This window comes from Aethalodelphis obliquidens, unplaced genomic scaffold, assembly GCF_003676395.1.
Source record: "Aethalodelphis obliquidens isolate GAN/ISIS:26980383/991018 unplaced genomic scaffold, ASM367639v1 scaffold2, whole genome shotgun sequence".
In the NCBI taxonomy this organism is placed as follows: Eukaryota; Metazoa; Chordata; class Mammalia; order Artiodactyla; family Delphinidae; genus Aethalodelphis; species Aethalodelphis obliquidens.
In genome coordinates, this window is record NW_020837946.1 from 32255121 (window position 1) to 32276462 (window position 21342).

Consider the following 21342-nt stretch of genomic DNA (forward strand, 5'->3'; position numbering starts at 1 on the left):
TTTTCTATAGTTGAAAGATGATCCAAGGTAAGGGTGCTTGCTACCCAGTCTCAGACTTCCAACCCCCTAAGAAGTCACAGCTGTTATTTTTAAAAATCTTTTTAATTAAGGTATCACTTACATATAAAAAAAAGTATCTAGGGGCTACCCTGGTGGCGCAGTGGTTGAGAGTCCGCTTGCCGATGCAGGGGACACGGGTTCGTGTCCCGGTCCGGGAAGATCCCACACGCCGCGGAGCGGCTAGGCCCGTGAGCCATGGCCACTGAGCCTGCGCGCCCGGAGCCTGTGCTCCGCAACGGGAGAGGCCACACAGTGAGAAGCCCGCGTACCGCAAAAAAAAAAAAGTATCTATTTTACCTGTACAGTTTGATGAATTTTAGTAATAGTATATAATTGTGTGAACATAACCACAAGAAAGATACAGAGTATTTCCCTCACCCTAAAAAACTTTCCTCATGATCCTTTGTAATTGATCCCCTCCCCATTTCTGGCCCCAGATAACCACTGATCTACTTTCTATCACAATAGTTTTGCTTTTTCTAGAATTTCACCTAAATAAAACGTATTGTAGGCAGTTTTTGTGTTTGATTTTTTTTTTTACTTAGCATAAAGAGATTTATCCGTGTTGTTGTGTGTATTGATATTGTGTTACTTTTCGTTACTTGGTAACATTTCCTTGTATATATATAACACAATTTATCTATTTACCAGTTGATGAACATTTGGACTACTTCCAGTTTTTGCTATCATAAATAGTATTACTATAAATGTTTGCATACAGGTCTCTGTCTGACATATGTTTTCATTTCTCTCGGGTAAATGCCTAGGAGAACTGCTGAGTCATATGGTATGTTTAACTTCATAAGATCCTGCCACATTGTTTTCTAACAGAACTGTACCATCCTGCATTTGTACCAACAAGGTGTGGATGTTCCACTTATTAGATATCACTGATACTTTTTTTTTTTTTTTTTTTTTGCGGTATGTGGGCCTCTCACTGTTGTGGCCTCTCCCGCTGCGGAGCACAGTCTCCGGACGCACTGGCTCAGCGGCCATGGCTCACGGGCCCAGCCGCTCCAGGGCATGTGGGATCCTCCTGGACCGGGGCACGAACCCGTGTCCCCTGCATTGGCAGGAGGACTCTCAACCACTGTGCCACCAGGGAAGCCCACTGATACTATTTTATACAGGCTCATGTAAAGGTTTCCCAAAAGTACCTTAAGATTTTAAAAAGCAAGTTAAGTTATCCATTAAAATCTGTATGTAAATACTTTAAGTCCTGTAAAAATATATAGCTTTCCTAGATATTAGCATTAGCTTTAAATTAGATAAACCAACTCAAATTTACCCTTTAATGATCTCCTCTTTCCTCTTATTGTTTTCTTACCTGAGCTCCTCAATGTTCTCTGGAGTTACAGGTCCCTTCCCAAAAACTTGGTCTATCTCTTCATATAGTTTTTTCTGAACTTCTTCATAGGTGGTTAAAAAACAGACTGCCCAGGTACACACTAAGCGAAAATTTATATTAATAACAATGAAAGCAGCTAATTCATAGTTTGGGTGCAGAATAAGAAACAAATTTATACTTTTTTGGTATTTTCCTTTTTTCTGATACAAAAGATACATAAATGCTACCAAAAGATAAAACAAGACTGTTCACAAGATTTGTACTTCATTGAACAGAACATGAATATTTACAGAATATTCCCAAAAAGAGATAGTGAAATCTAGATTTCTTTCTTAAAACTGGCAAGTAATCAAAGGCACTTAATACATTTTACCTTAGATAAAATAGTAATGATAATAAATAAACTTCACATCTGGGGAAGTGTTAAATGTTGGTAACTGTGATGAACTGTTTGGTTCAATCGACCTTGTAAAATCAAAAAATTGATTTATCTGGGCTTCCCTGGTGGCGCAGTGGTTAGGAGTCCGCCTGCAGACGCAGGGGACACGGGTTCGTGCCCCGGTTCGGGAAGATCCCACATGCCGCGGAGCGGCTGGGACCGTGAGCCATGGCCGATGGGCCTGCGCGTCCGGAGCCTGTGCTCCGCAACGGGAGAGGCCACAACAGTGAGAGGCCCGTGTACCGCAAAAAAAAAAAAAAAAAAAAAATTGATTTATCAATTTCCTCAGGAGCTTTAATTAAATGATTCATACAAATCAAAGTAGCAGGAGATTTACCTACAAATCATTACTCTAAATTTTTACTTGTAAAGGTAGATACACTGGTTCAAGAACTGAGACCGATTATTGCTTAGGACAGTGGTTCTCAAAACTCTTCTGGGAGGTTGCTGATGGCACAACCCCACCATCCACAGATCCTGACTCAGTAGGTTTAGGGTGTGGTCCAGGGTTCTATATTTCTAACAAATACCACAATTACTTTGATGAACATCAACACTGGAAGATCACTAGCTTATGGCTTACTTTTGCTTAAAATGGCTATGGATTATAATCACTGGGGAAATCAAAAGGTAAGAAAATTAATTACATGATGAACATAAAACAGAGGAAACAGTAGTTATATTCCCTTTAGGAATCCACTGGGATTACAACTGTTCAAATGGAACCATCCAGACACATAATATCTCTTTCCCTAGACTATGCTTGATATGACTCTATGTACAGCTCTACATTTTCTATGTCAAGTATTTCTTAAAATGCATTTAATAATTTCTACTTCTGCTTATTAATTATCTCTTTCCTGAGCTAAAGGGCTGGCTTAAATTTATCTCAAAGTTAATTTTTTTAAATGTTCGCCTAAGTCACTTATCATCCAATTCCAATGCCTGGAAAATACGTAATTCACTTTCTGCACTAAATATTAGCAATAAAATCAACAGCTACCTCATGCTCAATTATTTTGATATTACTCACACCCAGAGTTCATAAAACACATAGGAGTAGCGGACTTTAACTTTTTCCTACGTATGTTTCTTTATTATGGCTTTTGAGTGAACTGCAGAATTTCTATTTCACAAGTGATATGAAAACTTATGTAGACAGTGTACAATATGTACATGTATGCAATTTTACAACAATATGTAGTAATATATAATATTGAAAGATTTAGCACAAGTATTTGCATACAGTAGACACTCATATACACTGATTGACTAGATAATCGCTTAAAATTAATTTAACTGTATACACTTAATAACCTCAAACATTGGTTCTTTTGTACAACTCTATTAAAGAGTATGACAGAGGGGATAGCTTTAAAATGGGATTTTAAGCCACTTAATGTTCTTTAATTATACTATTGAATCAAGACACCATTTTATAGTTGAAAGATACCTTGGAGGTCACCCTTATTTTAGAAAAGGAAAGAAATGCAGAGTTCAGTATCTTGCTCTAGGCTAAGACTTGCTAAGTCGCAGAGGAGGGACTTTAATTAAGGTTTCCTGCCGATCTTGACTCTCAAAATTTCAGAGGTGCCTTAAAAAATAACCAACCCACATGCAAAGAAATAGCAATACTCTGAAAATTCCCCCTAAAAACTGCAAAAAAGATTAAAATATTAAATCAACCTTGGAAATGGTCACTTTTTATGGTATCCAGAGTATAAATGATTCAGATTTTTTGAAGGTGTTCAGCAAAGATATATTTTAATGTAATAAATTTTTAAACAAGTATTTAAAAGGTTTGATACATTATATCTGACACATGCTTACCTAAATTCCATTTAATCTATAATATCTGGACATGTCTAGATATCAAAAATTTTACAAAGAAGAAATACAGGAAGTTTACATTTATACTCATCCTTTTTAAAATTTTCTTAAACTGAAAGAGTTGTGAGTGAAATCCTTCAAGTTAACATAAATTCTTTAGATTTTAAACTGATGTTTTAATATCTCCTTTAGCATTTTATGTCAGTATATTTTTATGGATATACAAATTTTTACAAATACTGTATAAACAAATGGTAGTCTGATAAACTAAAAACCAGAAAGGAAACTAGAAATATATCACCCATTTTAGAATTTTAAATAATAATCACCTTCAATTCCACCAAGAGAAGAGTTCTTTTTAAATCATGATTTCTGTGGCCTATATCCTCTGCTGGTAGGTCTTAATAATAGCAGACTAGATTGAAGACAAAGTGAAAAGCCACAGCAGGAGATTGAAAAGCTCACAGCTCTGGCTGGAAAGGTGTCAACAGCAGTTCATTTTAAAGGCACTAACTAGAATTCACAATCCATAAACTGTGTCAAGAAATTTATGGCAATGTTCAGAGGTGGCACAGAGCATCTGGGGTTTAAAAAAAAAAAAAAAGGTGCCTGTGTGAATCAAGCCTTTCAAACAAGAATAAAAAAAGAAGAACGAAGGGAAATTATAAAGAGGTCTTGCAAACAGTGTTTCCTTTATTTTAGAATAGCTTTATCCTTGTGTATTTTATAACCTATCTCAAACAGAAATCAATTTATACTTACATTTTGCAGTTATTATGCAACTGGCCAGAGAAAATATCATACTGTCTTCTAGGATCTAGGAAACAAAACTAAGTTTAGAAAGTGTGAAATGTAAGGTGGCCTATATTAGGCCCTAGTAAAATCACCTAGAATACAAAATGGGAGTTAAGGAAAGGGAAAACATGTTACTTCTTTATGAGGTTTTCACTTAAAGAAAATCTATATAATAAAAAAACCAACCGAAACACTGCACTGCATTTTTGATACAGTGAACACTTACCCAGTAATATTACTGGCTCATGATACATCAAACAAAGTGGTTCAGTGCTATTGTTCTAGCTTGGCCTAGAGCAGAACAAAGACTCAGGAACAGTGAAGAGCCTGCCACTGTCCTGGATCCTGATATAATTTCTGCACCCACACACACCCAGAAAACCGCTTTTGTCTATGAGCACTTGCATGCATAGAGTAGGGCAGAAGATTCCTACATTGAACAGGTAGGTGTGGCAGTAACAGCTCCACTCCTGTCCTTTGCCTGACAACACCACAAACACACAATAGCCCAGTGGTGTGCTGGGGTGACAGACACACCGGGAACAAGCCAAGCTGCCACACCTGGTAATGTAGGCAGAGCAGCTTAGTCAGTACAGGCTTATCCAAGTCCTCCTCTTTTACAGTCAGAGAACGTTGGTTCGATATTTGCTTACTCAAATATTAAATACTATATAGTTGCTTCAAAGAACTAAATAACAGGAGACTAAATACTAAATACTATTTCTGAATGATGTACAATAAAAAAGAAAAAAGGGGCTTCCCTGGTGGCGCAGTGGTTGAGAGTCCGCCTGCCGATGCAGGGGACACGGGTTCGTGCCCCGGTCCGCGAAGATCCCACATGCTGCGGAGCGGCTGGGCCCGTGAGCCATGGCTGCTGAGCCTGCGCGTCCGGAGCCTGTGCTCCGCAACAGGAGAGGCCACAACAGTGAGAGGCCCGCGTACCACAAAAAAAAAAAAAAGAAAAAAGCCATTGAATTCTAGGAGGGAGTCTGGGTTAATTAAAGTGGATAAAAAGCACACTCTATACATGTCTGATTATCTTTTGTTTGATAAACATTAAACAATTACATCACCTGTTGGTCATTAAGGTCCCCCTGTACTAAGGAGTCAATGAAAATATGTTCACTGAAGTTCCTTCCTTTTCGTTCTTTTATGATTTTCTTTAAAATAGATTCCAGTTGCATAAGGGCTTAGAGAAGAAAAACAAGAAAAGATTTTAGAATATAAGCATTTGTGAGGATTGAACATTTTTCTGTATCTCTACAATGTTCCTATGTGCAGAATAAAACTTTCAAAGTTAAAAGTAGTAACCAATAATGCTTTAAAAGCTAATTTATGTTTAAACTCATCCACTTACTTTTCTTCTTTTTGCTAAATTTAACACATACACCAAAAAGTGAATAAAACATACACGGACAATTTAACAAACAACTGTAAATCAAATACCCAGGTCGAGAAATAGAACAATGCTAGCCCCTTAAAGGCCTTTTACACATATATCCCTCCCCTGGTATTATTCACCTTCCTTCTAAATTCTGTCCTCTTAACTCCATTGTTCTCCCAAATCAGCACTCATTTAGAGACTGAAACAGATGTGAAATAATCAGAAAAGTAAACTTCTGACATTTGGAAGATAAATCCAACTATCAAGAAAATTATCCACAGACTTCTCAGGCCCCATCTTACTTGACCTATCATAGCATCTGATGCTGGTCACTTACTCTGTAGGAAGAACTTTTTCATTTGGCTCCTAGGATTCCACACTCTCCTGGACTCCACACTTTCCTCCCACTTTACTGCCAGCTCATTCTCAGTATCCTTTGTCGATTTCTTCTCACCTCTCAAATTTCTTAATGACGGAATGCCCAAGGTCAGGGATCTCTTTTCTTGGACCTCTCCTCTTTTTCTATTTATATTCATTATCTTGGTGATCACCATTCTCAAAGCTTTAAGTACAATCTATGTACTGAACACTTCCAAATTTATATTTCCATTTAGGATCTCTTTCCCCTGAACTTCAGTTTCATATAACTGACAATCAACTCAACATCTCCACTTCGACGTCTGAAGCATACTAAACATAAACATATCCAAAACTGAAGTCGTGCTCTTTCGCCTCAAAACTGGATCTTTCTACAGTCTCTCCCATCTTATTTCCTATTAACTTCATTTTCCAATTACTCAGGCCTAAAACTCTGGTGTCTCCTTCTCTCTTATACCCCATATCTAATCTGGCAGTCAATGTTGGTGGCTCTAACCTTCAAAATACAGAATTAATCTCTCTTACTGTTTTTTAAAAAATTTTATATTTTCTGCTACCTGTCACCTAGTCCAAGCCAAATTATTTTTCTTGCCTGGTTCATTGCAGTAGCCCCCTAATTAGTCTCCCTGCTTCTGCTCTGAGCCCCTTTATGACAGCAGCCAGAGTAATCCTTTAAAAATATAACTCAGATTCATAATTCTGCTCAAAATCTTCCAGTGGCTTCTTTCTATCTCATAGTAGCAACCTAGTCACACCTAAGCCAGACAAAATCTGTTCCATCCCCCCAATCTTTCTGGTCTCATTTCCTTCTATTTTTCTTCTGACTCATTTCACTCCAGGCATACAGCTCCCTGATGTACCTCAAATATATCAGGAAGAATCCTACCTCAAGGATTTTGCAACTACTTGTTGTGGATATACACATTATCTGCATGGACTGGTTTCCTTATCTCTTGCAAGTGTTTGCTCAAGTCACCTAATCTTGGTGAGGCCTTTCCCACCCCTAGCACTTCCTATCCCCCTTCCTGATTTAATTTTCTCCATAGCAACTTTCATCTTTTAACACACTATTCAGTTTACTTATTCAGGTTCTCATCTGCCTCTTGCCACTAAAATATGGTGTCACAAGGAGAGGAATTTTTGTTTGTTTTGTTCACTGACACCTCCCCAGGACGAAAAACATACCAGGATATTCTAGATCTTCATTATTTATAGAATTGAAGGAGTCTAGTAACACGTTAGTGATTAAAATGAGAAATTGTTAACACTGTACTGCAATGGTTCACAAACTTTGCTTACATTACAATCACCTAGGAAGCTTTTTTTAAAAAAAAATCATAAAATATAAACCACACCTTGTACCAATTAAATCTGAATGTTCAGGAGTGAAAGCCAAGCTTGAAAAAAGTTTAGAAGATTCAATGTGTAGCAAAGTTTGGGAACTACTGCTGTACATTCTCTATCCTACAAGTACATGAGGATAATCTGGAGAGATTTATTTAAAAAAAAAAAAAAAAGATCTGACAACCAAAGCACCTCTATCCCATATTCTGAATAAACTGATTTAGGGTGGGGCCTGATCTTCAATATTTTTTGTTTTGTTCTAAGTTCCCAAAGTGATTCTAATGTACAGACCAGGTTGAGAATTACTTACTTAAAACAGAAGAAGTGACCCAGTCATGAGTTTCCACTCATATAAATACCAAAACATAATCATTTTCAATAAAAGTTCAAATTTGATCTATGCCCATGTTACAGTTCAAGGAGCATATCATACTAGACAATCTACTTTTATTTAGATTCAAAGAATATAAATTATTAATTTTCCTTTTATATAAATTAAAACCAATATTTGTAAAATACATTTTTTATTAAGGGTAATTAATCCAAATGCATCCATCAAGACAGTCAGAATGGTAGACTAGCAGATAGCAGGAAACGTGTCCATTAAATTGGCTTTTCTAGACTTACGCTGGAACTGAAAGAATCACCAGAATGGTAAACCCCAAGAGGACAGGGATTTTTTTTTTTTTTTTTTTTGCGGTACACGGGCCTCTCACTGTTGTGGCCTCTCCCATTGCAGAGCACAGGCTCCGGACGCGCAGGCTCAGCAGCCATGGCTCATGGGCCCAGCTGCTTCGCCGCATGTGGGATCTTCCTGGACCGGGGCACGAACCCGAGTCCCCTGCATCGGCAGGCAGACTCTCAACCACTGCGGCACCAGGGAAGCCCGGGGACACGGATTTTTTGTCTCCTATACATACATAGAATAGTGCCTAGCACATACAGGCCTCAATAAATATTTGTTGAAAGAATGAAGGAAGAGAATCTTGGGAAGCAATACTATTATCCATGAAAAATAATCCATTATTCCAATACAGCCTATGTATTTTAATTTGCCCTGCTTACTTCCAAAACAAAAATTGCAGCAGCTCAGACTAAACGTATTAAAGGATAACAATCATTAAATTACTGACAGAAGATATAATACAAAAGAAAAAAGGGGGGCTTCCCTGGTGGCGCAGTGGTTGAGAGTCCGCCTGCCGATGCAGCGGACACGGGTTCGTGCCCCGGTCCGGGAAGACCCCACATGCCGCGGAGTAGCTGGCCCCGTGAGCCATGGGCGCTGAGCCTGCGCGTCCGGAGCCTGTGCTCCGCAACGGGAGAGGCCACAACAGTGAGAGGCCCGCGTACCGCAAAAAAAAAAAAAAAAGAAGAAAAAAGGGGGGCACACGTTGGGGGCCATCTTAAACTAAAATTGCTATTTTTCTGTGTAGATTTTATAAAGTTGTAACCAATGCTAAATAGTTTTGAAAATATCTTTACTCAATGTTATAATGGCCAAGAATATTTTTATGTTGCTACATTTCTTACAGATTTATCATGTTGATATTATTTCCTTAAAAATTCCTATATTGTTGTATATTTAGTTTTTTCGGTTTTCTACTTGTAGAAACAGCATTACAAAAAAATTCATGAATATTTTCTTATTTTAGATAATTTCACTCATTTACGACTCTTAACTTGTATTTTTAAATTACTTTCCCAGGATTGTACCCCTGACACTTTCCATTAATCCTGTAGGCTATACCAGCTCTCCAGCACCCTCATTCTGCAGGGAGTGCTAGAGTTAATTTACTAATTCACTGCTTTTTCCTTTCTTTTAAGAAAAACTTTCACAATAGGAAATGTAGGAAAAAAACATAAAGGGCCGGGAAGATGGCGGAAGAGTAAGACACGAAGATCACCTTCCTCCCCACATATACACCAGAAATACATCTACACGTGGAACAACTCCTACAGAACACCTACTGAACGCTGGCAGAAGACCTCACACCTCCCAAAAGGCAAAACACTCCCCATGTACCTGGGTAGGGCAAAAGAAAAAAGAATAAACAGACAAAAAGATAGGGACGGGACCTGTACCAGTGGGAGGGAGCAGAGAAGGAGGAAAGGTTTCCACACACTAGGAATCCCTTCGCGGGCGGAGACTGCGGGTGGCTCAGGGGGAAGCTTCGGAACCGCGGAGGAGAGCACGGCAACAGGGGTGCGGACGGCAAAGCAGAGAGATTCCCGTACAGAGGATCGGTGCCGACCGGCACTCACCAGACTGAGAGGCTTGTCTGCTCACCCTCCAGGGAGGGCGGGGCTGGGAGTTGAGGCTCCGGCTTCGGTTGGAGCGCCAGGAGAGGACTGGGATTGGCGGTGTGAACACAGCCTGCAGGGGGTTAGTGCGCCCCAGCTAGCCAGCAGGGAGTCCGGGGAAAAGTCTGGAGCTCCCAAAGAGGCAAGAGACTTTTTCTTCCCTCTGTTTCCTGCTGCGTGAGGAGAGGGGATTAAGAGCGCTGCTTAAAGGAACTCCAGAGACGGGCGCGAGCTGCGGCTAAAAGCGCGGACCCCAGAGACTGGCATGAGACGCTAAGGCTGCTGCTGCCGCCACCAAGAAGCCTGTGTGCGAGCACAGGTCACTATAAACACTCCCCCTTCCAGGGAGCCTGTGCAGCCCGCCACCGCCAAGGTCCCGGGATCCAGGGACAACTTCCCTGGGAGAACGCACGGTGCGCCTCAGGCTGGTGCAACGTCAGGCCGGCCTCTGCCAATGCAGGCTCGCCCCGTACTCCGTACCCCTCCCTCCCCACGGCCTGAGTAAGCCAGAGCCGCCGAATCAGCAGCTCCTTTAACCCCGTCCTGTCTGAGCGAAGAACAGACGCCCTCCTGCAACCTACACGCAGAGGCATGTCCAAATCCAAAGCTGAGCCCCTGGGAGCCGTGAAAACAAAGAAGAGAAAGGGAAATCTCTCCCAGCAGCCTCAGAAACAGCGGATTAAAGCTCCACAATCAACTTCATGTACCCTGCATCTGTGGAATACATGAATACACAAGGAATCATCCCAAACTGAGGAGGTGGACTTTGAGAGCAAGATTTATGATTTTTTCCCCTTTTCCTCTTTTTGTGAGTGTGTATGTGTATGCTCCTGTGTGAGACTATGTCTGTATAGCTTTGCTTCCACCACTTGTCCAAGGGTTCTATCCATCCGTTTTTAAAAAAAGTTTTTCTCTTAATAATTATTTATTTTATTTTAATAACTTTATTATATTTTAAATTACTTTAATTTATTGTACTTTATCTTCTTTCCCTTTTACTCTGAGCCATGTGGATGCTGCAGCCAGGAGTCGGTGCTGTGCCTCTGAGGTGGGAGAGCCAACATCAGGACACTGGTCCACAACAGACCTCCCAGCTCCACATAATATCAAAGGGCGAGAATCTCCCAGAGATCTCCATCTCAACACCAGCACCCAGCTTCACTCAACGACCAGCAAGCTACAGTGCTGGACATCCTATGCCAAACAACTAGCAAGACAGGAACACAACCCCATGCATTAGCAGACAGGCTGCCTAAAATCATAAGTCCACAGACACCCCAAAACACACCACCAGACATGGACCTGCCCACCAGAAAGACAAGATCCAGCCTCATCCACCAGAACACAGGCACTAGTCCCCTCCACCAGGAAGCCTACACAACCCACTGAACCAACCTTAGCCACTGGGGACAGACACCAAAAACAACGGGAACTACGAACCTTCAGCCTGCAAAAAGGAGACCCCAAACACAGTAAGATAAGCAAAATGAGATGACAGAAAAATACACAGCAGATAAAGGAGCAAGATAAAAACCCACCGGACCTAACAAATGAAGAGGAATTAGGCAGTCTACCTGAAAAAGAATTCAGAATAATGATAGTAAAGATGATCCAAAATCTTGGAAATAGAATAGACGAAATGCAAGAAACATTTAACAAGGACCTAGAAGAACTAAAGATGAAACAAACAACGATGAACAACACAATAAATGAAATTAAAAATACTCTAGATGGGATCAATAGCAGAATAACTGAGGCAGAAAAACAGATAAGTGATCTGAAAGATAAAATACTGGAAATAACTACTGCAGAGCAGAATAAAGAAAAAGGAATGAAAAGAACTGAGGACAGTCTCAGAGACCTCTGGGACAACATTAAACACACCAACATTCGAATTATAGGGGTTCCAGAAGAAGAAGAGAAAAAGAAAGGGACTGAGAAAATATCTGATGAGATTATAGCTGAAAACTTCCCTAATATGGGAAAGGAAATTGTTAATCATGTCCAGGAAGCACAGAGAGTCCCATACAGGATAAATCCAAGGAGAAATACGCCAAGGCACATGTTAATCAAAACTGTCAAAAATTAAATACAAAGAAAACATATTAAAAGTAGCAAGGGAAAAACAACAAATAACACACAAGTGAATCCCCATAAGGTTAACAGCTGATCTTTCAGCAGAAACTCTGCAAGCCAGAAGGGAGTGGCAGGACATACTTAAAGTGATGAAGGAGAAAAACATGCAACCAAGACTACTCTACCCAGCAAGGATCTCATTCAGATTCGATGGAGAAATTAAAACCTTTACAGACAAGCAAAAGCTGAGAGAGTTCAGCACCACCAAACCAGCTTAACAACAACTGCTAAAGGAACTTCTCTAGGCAAGAAACACAAGAGAAGGAAAAGACCTACAATAATGAACCCAAAACAGCTAAGAAAATGGGAATAGGAACATACATGTCGATAATTACCTTAAATGTAAATGGACTAAATGCTCGCACCAAAAGAAACAGATTGGCTGAATGGATACAAAAACAACACCCATATCTTTGCTGTCTACAAGAGACCAACTTCAGACCTAGAGACACATACAGACTGAAAGTAAGGGGATGGAAAAAGATACTTCATGCAAATGGAAACCAAAAGAAAGCTGGAGTAGCATTCTCATATCAGACAAAATAGACTTTAAAATAAAGACTATTAGAAGAGACAAAGAAGGACACTACATAATGATCAAGGGATGAATCCAAGAAGAAGATATAACAATTGTAAATATTTGTGCACCCAACATCGGAGCACCTCAATACATAAGGCAAATACTAACAGCCATAAAAGGGGAAATCGACAGTAACACATTCATAGTAAGGGACTTTAACACCCCACTTTCACCAATGGACAGATCATCCAAAATGAAAATAAATAAGGAAACACAAGCTTTAGATGATACATTAAAAAGAGGGACTTAATTGATATTTATAGGACATTCCATGCAAAAACAACAGAATACATGTTTTTCACAAGTGCTCATGGAACATTCTCCCGTATAGATCATATCTTGGGTCACAAATCAAGCCTTGGTAAATTTAAGAAAATTGAAATTCTATCAAGTATCTTTTCTGACCACAACGCTATGAGACTAGATATCAATTACAGGAAAAGATCTGTAAAATATACAAACACATGGAGGCTAAACAATACACTACTTAACAACGAAGTGATCACTGAAGAAATCAAAGAGGAAATCAAAAAATACCTAGAAACAACTGACAATGGAGACACGACGACCCAAAATCTATGGGATGCAGCAAAAGCAGTTCTAAGAGGGAAGTTTATAGCAATACAATCCTACCTTAAGAAACAGGAAACATCTCGAATAAACAACCTAACCTTGCACCTAAAGCAACTAGAGAAAGAAGAACAAAAAAACCCCAAAGTTAGCAGAAAGAAAGAAATCATAAAGATCAGATCAGAAATAAATGAAAAAGAAATGAAGGAAAAAATAGCAAAGCTCAATAAAACTAAAAGCTGATTCTTTGAGAAGATAAACAAAATTGATAAACCATTAGCCAGACTCATCAAGAAAAAAACGGAGAAGACTCAAATCAGTAGAATTAGAAATGAAAAAGGAGAAGTAACAACTGACACTGCAGAAATACAAAAGATCATGAGAGATTACTACAAGCAACTCTACGCCAATAAAAAGGACAACCTGGAAGAAATGGACAAATTCTTGGAAATGCACAACCTGCCAAGACTGAATCAGGAAGAAATAGAAAATATGAACAGACCAATCACAAGCACTGAAATTGAAACTGTGATTAAGAATCTTCCAACGAACAAAAGCCCAGGACCAGATGGCTTCACAGCCGAATTCTATCAAACATTTAGAGAACAGCTAACATCTATCCTTCTCAAACTCTTCCAAAATATAGCAGAGGGAGGAACACTCCCAAACTCATTCTACGAGGCCATCATCACCCTGATACCAAAACCAGACAAGGATGTCACAAAGAAGGAAAACTACAGGCCAATATCACTGATGAACATAGATGTAAAAATCCTCAACAAAATACTAGCAAACAGAATCTAGCAGCACATTAAACCGATCATACACCATGATCAAGTGGGGTATATTCAAGGAATGCAAGGATTCTTCAATATACACAAATCAATCAACGTGATACATCATATTACCAAACTGAGGGAGGAAAACCATATGATAATCTCAACAGATGCAGAGAAAGCTTTCAACAAAATTCAACACCCATTTATGATAAAAATCCTGCAGAAAGTAGGCATAGATAGAACTTTCCTCAACATAATAAAGGCCATATATGACAAACCCACAGCCAACATCATCCTCAATGGTGAAAAAGTGAAAGAATTTCCACTAAGATCAGGAACAAGACAAGGTTGCCCACTCTCACCACTCTTATTCAACATAGTTTTGGAAGTTTTAGCCACAGCAACCAGAGAAGAAAAGGAAATAAAAGGAATCCAAATTGGAAAAGAAGAGTAAAGCTGTCACTCTTTGCACATGACATGATACTATACATAGAGAATCCTAAAGATGCTACCAGAAAACTACTAGAGCTAATCAATGAATTTGGTAAAGTAGCAGGATACAAAATTAATGCACAGAAATCTCTGGCATACCTATACACTAATGATGAAAAATCTGAAAGTGAAATCAAGAAAACACTCCCATTTACGACTGCAACAAAAAGAATAAAATATCTAAGAATAAACATACCTAAGGAGACAAAAGACCTATATTCAGAAAATTATAAGACACTGATGAAAGAAATTAAACATAATACAAATAGATGGAGAGATATACCATGTTCTTAGATTGGAAGAATCAACATTGTGAAAATGACTCTACTACCCAAAGCAATCTACAGATTCAATGCAATCCCTATCAAACTACCACCGGCATTTTTCACAGAACTAGAACAAAAAATTTCACAATTTGTATGGAAACACAAAAGACCCCGAATAGCCAAAGCAATCTCGAGAACGAAGAACGGAGCTGGAGGAATCAGGCTCCCTGACTTCAGACTATACTACAAAGCTACAGTAATCAAGACAGTATGGTACTGGCACAAAAACAGAAAGACAGATCAATGGAACAGCATAGAAAGCCCAGAGATAAACCCACGCACATATGGTCACTTTACCTTTGATAAAGGAGGCAGGAATGTACAGTGGAGAAAGAACAGCCTCTTCAAGAAGTGGTGCTGGGAAAACTGGACAGGTACATGTAAAAGTATGAGATTAGATCACTCCCTAACACCATACACAAAAATAAGCTCAAAATGGATTAAAGACCTAAATGTAAGGCCAGAAACTATCAAACTCTTAGAGGAAAACATAGACAGAACACTCTATGACATAAATCACAGCAAGATCCTTTTTGACACACCTCCTAGAGAAATGGAAATAAAAACAAAAATAAACAAATGGGACCTAATGAAACTTCAAAGCTTTTCCACAGCAAAGGAAACCATAAACAAGACCAAAAGACAACCCTCAGAATGGGAGAAAATATTTGCAAATGAAGCAACTGACAAAGGATTAATCTCCAAAATTTACAAGCAGCTCATGCAGCTCAATAACAAAAAAACAAACAACCCAATCCAAAAATGGGCAGAAGACCTAAATAGACATTTCTCCAAAGAAGATATACAGACTGCCAACAAACACGTGAAAGAATGCTCAACATCATGAATCATTAGAGAAATGAAAATCAAAACTACAATGAGGGGCTTCCCTGGTGGCGCAGTGGTTGAGTGTCCACCTGCCAATGCAGGGGACATGGGTTCGTGCCCTGGCCTGGGAAAATCCCGCATGCCACGGAGCGGCTGGGCCTGTGAGCCATGGCCGCTGAGCCTGCGCGCCCAGAGCCTGTGCTCCTCAACGGGAGAGACCACAACACTGAGAGGCCCGCGTACCACAAAAAAAAAAAAAAAAAAAAAAACTACAATGAGATATCATCTCACACCAGTCAGAATGGCCATCATCAAAAACTCTAGAAACAATAAATGCTGGAGAGGGTGTGGAGAAAAAGGAACACTCTTGCACTGTTGGTGGGAATGTAAATTGATACAGCCACTGTGGAGAACAGTATGGAGGTTCCTTAAAAAACTATAAATAGAACTACCATATGACCCAGCAATCCCACTCCTGGGCATTTACCCTGAGAAAACCATAATTCAAAAAGAGTCATGTACCACAATGTGCATTGCAGCTCTATTTACAATAGCCAGGACATGGAAGCAACCTAAATGTCCATTGACAGATGAATGGATAAAGAAGATGTTGCACATATATACAATGGAATATTTCCCAGGCATAAAAAGAAATGAAACCGAGTTATCTGTAGTGAGGTGGATGGAACTAGAGTCTGTCATACAGAGTGAAGTAAGTCAGAAAGAGAAAGACAAATACCGTATGCTAACACATATATATGGAATTTAAGGAAAAAAAATGTCATGAAGTACCCAGGGGTAAGACAGGAATAAAGACACAGACCTACTAGAGAATGGACTTGAGGATATGGGGAGGGGGAAGGGTAAGCTGTGACAAAGTGAGAGAGAGGTATGGACATATATACACTATCAAACGTAAGGTAGATAGCTAGTGGGAAGCATCTGCATAGCACAGGGAGATCAGCTCTTTGCTTTGTGACTGCCTGGAGGGGTGGGATAGGGAGGGTGGGAGGGAGTGAGACGCAAGAGGGAAGAATATGGAAACATATGTATATGTATAACTGATTCACTTTGTTATAAAGCAGAAACTAACACACCATTGGAAAGCAATTATACTCCAATAAAGATTAAAAATATAAATAAATAAATAAAGAAAATATACATGACCTATAAGTTCATAAATCAGACATAGACCTATTAAAATTAGGGCACGTTTCCTTTAGTCCTTACTAAAAATTAATAGTGATAAAACTTACCATCTTCATATTGTTTTTTCCGAGTTGTACTTTTATCAAGTGATCCATCTAGAAAGCCTTTTCCAATCTCCGACCAAACCTGAAAATAGGAAAACATATCTATTACCTAATATGTAAATTTTCGAAATCATATCAAGCAATCTAAGCTAACAGCTGGAGAACCTGTCTCACTAACAGAACTGTTAATTAAACTCTCCTTTTCAAGTGGGCTGCATAATCATTTACTCCATAGTCTTTAAGGATAGGGCACAAATATATTTTAATAATTTCATTCAAAGTACTTCCAAACTAATTATAATTAGAAAGTCAAAAGTTCCCTTCCGGGCTTCCCTGGTGGCGCAGTGGTTGAGAGTCTGCCTGCCGATGCAGGGGACATGGGTTTGTGTCCTGGTCCGGGAAGATCCCACATGGCGCGGAGCGGCTGGGCCCGTGAGCCATGGCCGCTGAGCCTGCGTGTTTGGAGCCTGTGCTCCGCAATGGGAGAGGCCACAACAGTGAGAGGCCCATGAACCGCAAAAAAAAAAAAAAGTTCCCTTCCTGAATTTCAAAGAAGTATATGCACAGGGAGGAAAAGAACATTGCAGTATAGTCAATTCTCAATTTTTTATTATAATGGCACCAGTGGATAAGTAAAATTCATCCAGAATTCCAAATTTTTACTTCACCTGCAATACTGATAAGGTTTGGCTGAGATCCAGAAAAAGGTTAAAAATTAGTCTAAGGTTTAGAGAGGGTAAACAACAGAATAGGCTTCCAATTATTTCAAAATTGGGTAATTAGCCCTTAAAAAAATTGTTTATAATTCCAAAGTTCTGAAAGAACCTGGGAAAGGACAAAACACTTATTAATCAATGCTAAATATTTTTTAAATTATTAATAGAGTTAAGAGTCCTCAAGTCTTATCTTACAAAGATATGCCTTTCAGATTATTTCAATGTAAAAAATTAAACTATTAAAAGTAATGTAGGGCTTCCCTGGTAGCACAGTGGTTAAGAATCCGCCTGCCAATGCAGGGGACACAGGTTCGAGCCCTGGTCCAGGAAGATCCCACAAGCCATGGAGCAATTAGGCTCGTGCGCCACAACTACTGAGCCTGCGCTCTAAAGCCCATTAGCCACAACTACTGAAGCCCGCGTGCCACAACTACTGAAGCCCGCGTGCCACAACTACTGAAGCCCACGTGCCACAACTACTGAAGCCCATGCACCTAGAGCCTGTGCTCCACAACAAGAGAAGCCACTGCAATGAGAAGCCTGCGCACCGCAACCAAGAGTAGCCCCTGCTCGCCACAACTAGAGAAAGCCCGCGCACAGCAATAAAGACCCAATGCAACCATAAATAAATAAATAGATAAATCAATAATGAATTAAAGTATAGAATTTTTATAAAAAAAAAAAAGTACTGTGAAAATGTAGGAATACCCTTAAAGTGAGAAAGAAGTTCAGCTTTTTGCTGAACAGACAGAAATCAACAAGTCTTCCTGGATCTCTGAGACAGAGGAGGACCCAGGGCAAACTGAGGCCCCCAAGACTGGAGAGACAGGTGAAAACAGGGAGTCACACTTTACTGGAACAGACATACAAGTGGAAACTACCTCAGGAACCAGTGCTGGGGTAGGAAAACCTGAACTGTAATTGACAAATGGCTAGAGATTCAGTATGACAACTCTGACAGTTAAAAACTCCAGGGGACCCAGACACAGGGCCCCCCAAGTGAGATTTACCTCCGGGAGCTTGACCAGGTTCCCACAGTAAATATAAGAGAAAAATCCCCTTAGGCTTCCAGCAGGGGGACTGAAAAAGGAACCCATTTAAAATAAGGCAGAGCACTCTGCTCTTCTTAACAAGGCCTGCCCTCAGAGGGAACTCATTAGCCAGAGTCTAACCTTCTGGGGTATTAACAGAGCTGGGAAACGGATATTCAATCCCAGTCAAGTCTGGTCTTTCCCGTGTGAGAAGGCAAGTACCAAACTCCCGCCTATGCTAGCCATCCTTTCCCACCTAAGGGGGGAGAAAAAAACTGAGAAACACTGGTGAAGTTCACAGTCCAAATGCATAGGCTCACTAAAAGACAGACCTAATCACAGGATTATGGAATGCTTCCCCTTTCTCCACACCTCACCACCACACTGCTAAAGGCCTATATACACTAGTTTCTTTTACACAGTACGTCATGTCTGGCTATCAAGAAAAAGTTACGAGCCATACCAAAAGGCAAAAAACACAATTTGAAGAAACAAACCAAGCATCAGAATGGCAGGAATCTTGGAATTATCAGATCAGGAATTTAAAACAACTATGATTAATTGCTAAAGGCTCTAAAGGGTAATAGGCTAAGGGCTCTAAATGATCCTTAAGTAAAGGATAAAGTAGACAGCATGCAAGAACAGGTAGGCAATGTAGACAGAGAGATGAAAATCCTAAGAAAGAACAACAACAACAACAAAAAACAGAAATGAAGAATGCCTTTGACAGGCTTATTACTGATAGTATACTGGTTTTGGCTTAGCAAAGAAGGTGTGATCTAGACGATATATCCATGGAATCCTCAAACACAGTTTCTTACAAAACAAAAAATACTCTTTCAATATGATCCAGCAATCATACTCCTTGGTATTTACCCAAAGAAGCTGGAAATTTATGTTGATACAAAAACCTCCACAAGATATTTATGGCAGCTTTATTCATAATTGCCAAAACTTGTAAGCAACCAAGAGGTCCTTTAGCAGGTGAATGAATAAACTGTGGTACACACAATGGAATACTATCCAGCTAAAAGAACCATGAAAAGACATGGAGGGGGAATGCCCTGGTGGTCCAGTGCTTAAGAATCTGCCTTCCAATGCAAGGGATGTGGGTTCGATTCCTCATCGGGGAACTAAGTTCCCACATGCTGCAGGGCAACTAAGACCGCGTGCCCCAACTACTGAGCCCAGGTGCTCTAGAGCCCATGCACCGCAACTACTGAGCCCACATACCACAACAAAGAACCCACACTCCGCAACGAAAGATCCCACATGGCACAACGAAGATCCCACATGCCACAGCTATCCCACATGGCACAACAAAGATCCCAGGTGCCACAGCTAAGACCCAGCACAGCCAAATAAATAATATTTTTTTTTAAAAAAAGAAAAGACAAGGAGGAAGCTTAAATATTAATACATATTGCTAAGTGAAAGAAGCCAATCTAAGGGTATATACTGTATTATTCCAATGTCATACAAAATTCTGGAAAAGGCAAAATTACGGATACAAGAAAAAGATCAGTGGTTGCTGAGACTGTGGGGGACGATATTATAATGATGGATATAGGTCATTATACATTTGTCCAAAGCCATTGAATGTACGGCATCAAGTGTGAACCCTTACATAATCTATGGACTCTGGGTGATTATTATGTGTCCAATGTAGGTTCATCCTTGGCAAAAAATGCACCATTCTAGTGAATGATATTGATAATGGGGGAGACTATGCATGTGTGGAAACAGGGGGTATATGGGAAATCTCTGTACCATCCTCTCAATTTTACTGTAAACCTAAAACTGCTTAAAAAAGAAGTCTTTTTAAAAAAGCACTATAGGGGACTTCACTGGTGGCCCAATGGTTAACACTTTGACTTCCAATGCAGAGAGTGCAGGTTCGATCCCTGGTCAGGGAGCTAAGATCCCACATGCCTCGCAGCCAAAAAACCAAAACATAAAACAGAAGCAATATTGTAACAGATTCAGTAAAGACTTTTTAAATGGTCCACATCAAAAAAATCTTCTAAAAAATAAATAAAAATTTAAAAGCACTATAAATGAACGTAAAAGCAAATGAAAATTGAGATAAAAATAAAAAGCTCTTACAGATTAGTAAGAAAAAGAAACACATTGATAGAAATATGGGTGAAGGACATGAGAAAGCATCCCACAAAAGATGAAACACAAGTTGTTCAGCAAAAATATTAAACAATGTTTAACCTCACAAACAATAAAAGAATTATAAATTTTAATCATAAAAAATCATTTTTTACTTACAAGATAGGCAGATATTTAAAAGACACATAACTCTAAATGTCAAAAGCACAAGGAAAGAGCACGCTAATGCTGGTGGGAAAATAACTGGGACAATGTTTTTGGAGGGTAGTTCAGAAACAGTATGCAGTTGGGTGTGAGGTGAACATTTTTCACATGTTAACGCCTGTGAAAGCGGTATGCATCTTATGACTGACGACATCTCCCAAGTGCTGTCAGCCAAGCAACAGTCATGGTGCAGCTGTCACTGCCTCTGCATTCACAACCTGGTTAGTGCTCCTGGTGGCACGGCTGGACAACAGCAGCCCCGGGGTGTTTCAGAAACTGAAGATCATTTAAGGCAGGATTTTAAGTCATGTTTATGGTCTGAAAACTTTTTTTTTTTTTTTTTTTGCGGTACGCGGGCCTCTCACTGCTGTGGCCTCTCCCGTTGCGGATCACAGGCTCCGGACGCGCAGGCTCAACGGCCATGGCTCAC

At 39.7% G+C, this 21342-nt stretch overlaps 1 protein-coding gene across 6 annotated transcripts in view; it reads right to left on the minus strand.

Annotated features, from left to right (window-relative positions):
- CYP20A1 (cytochrome P450 family 20 subfamily A member 1) overlaps positions 1–21342 on the minus strand; it is an 81326-nt gene that overhangs the window by 29299 nt on the left and 30685 nt on the right. For 5 of the 6 annotated variants that reach the window (XM_027123698.1, XM_027123687.1, XM_027123670.1 and 2 more), the window contains 4 exons: positions 16847–16925; positions 5546–5661; positions 4440–4494; positions 1388–1508 (listed from right to left, as the gene is read on the minus strand). In XM_027123698.1, coding sequence (XP_026979499.1) covers positions 1388–1508; positions 4440–4494; positions 5546–5661; positions 16847–16925 — 371 coding nt within the window. The remainder of the gene's footprint in view (positions 1–1387; positions 1509–4439; positions 4495–5545; positions 5662–16846; positions 16926–21342) is intronic. The other variant, XM_027123710.1, reaches the window with a different exon arrangement.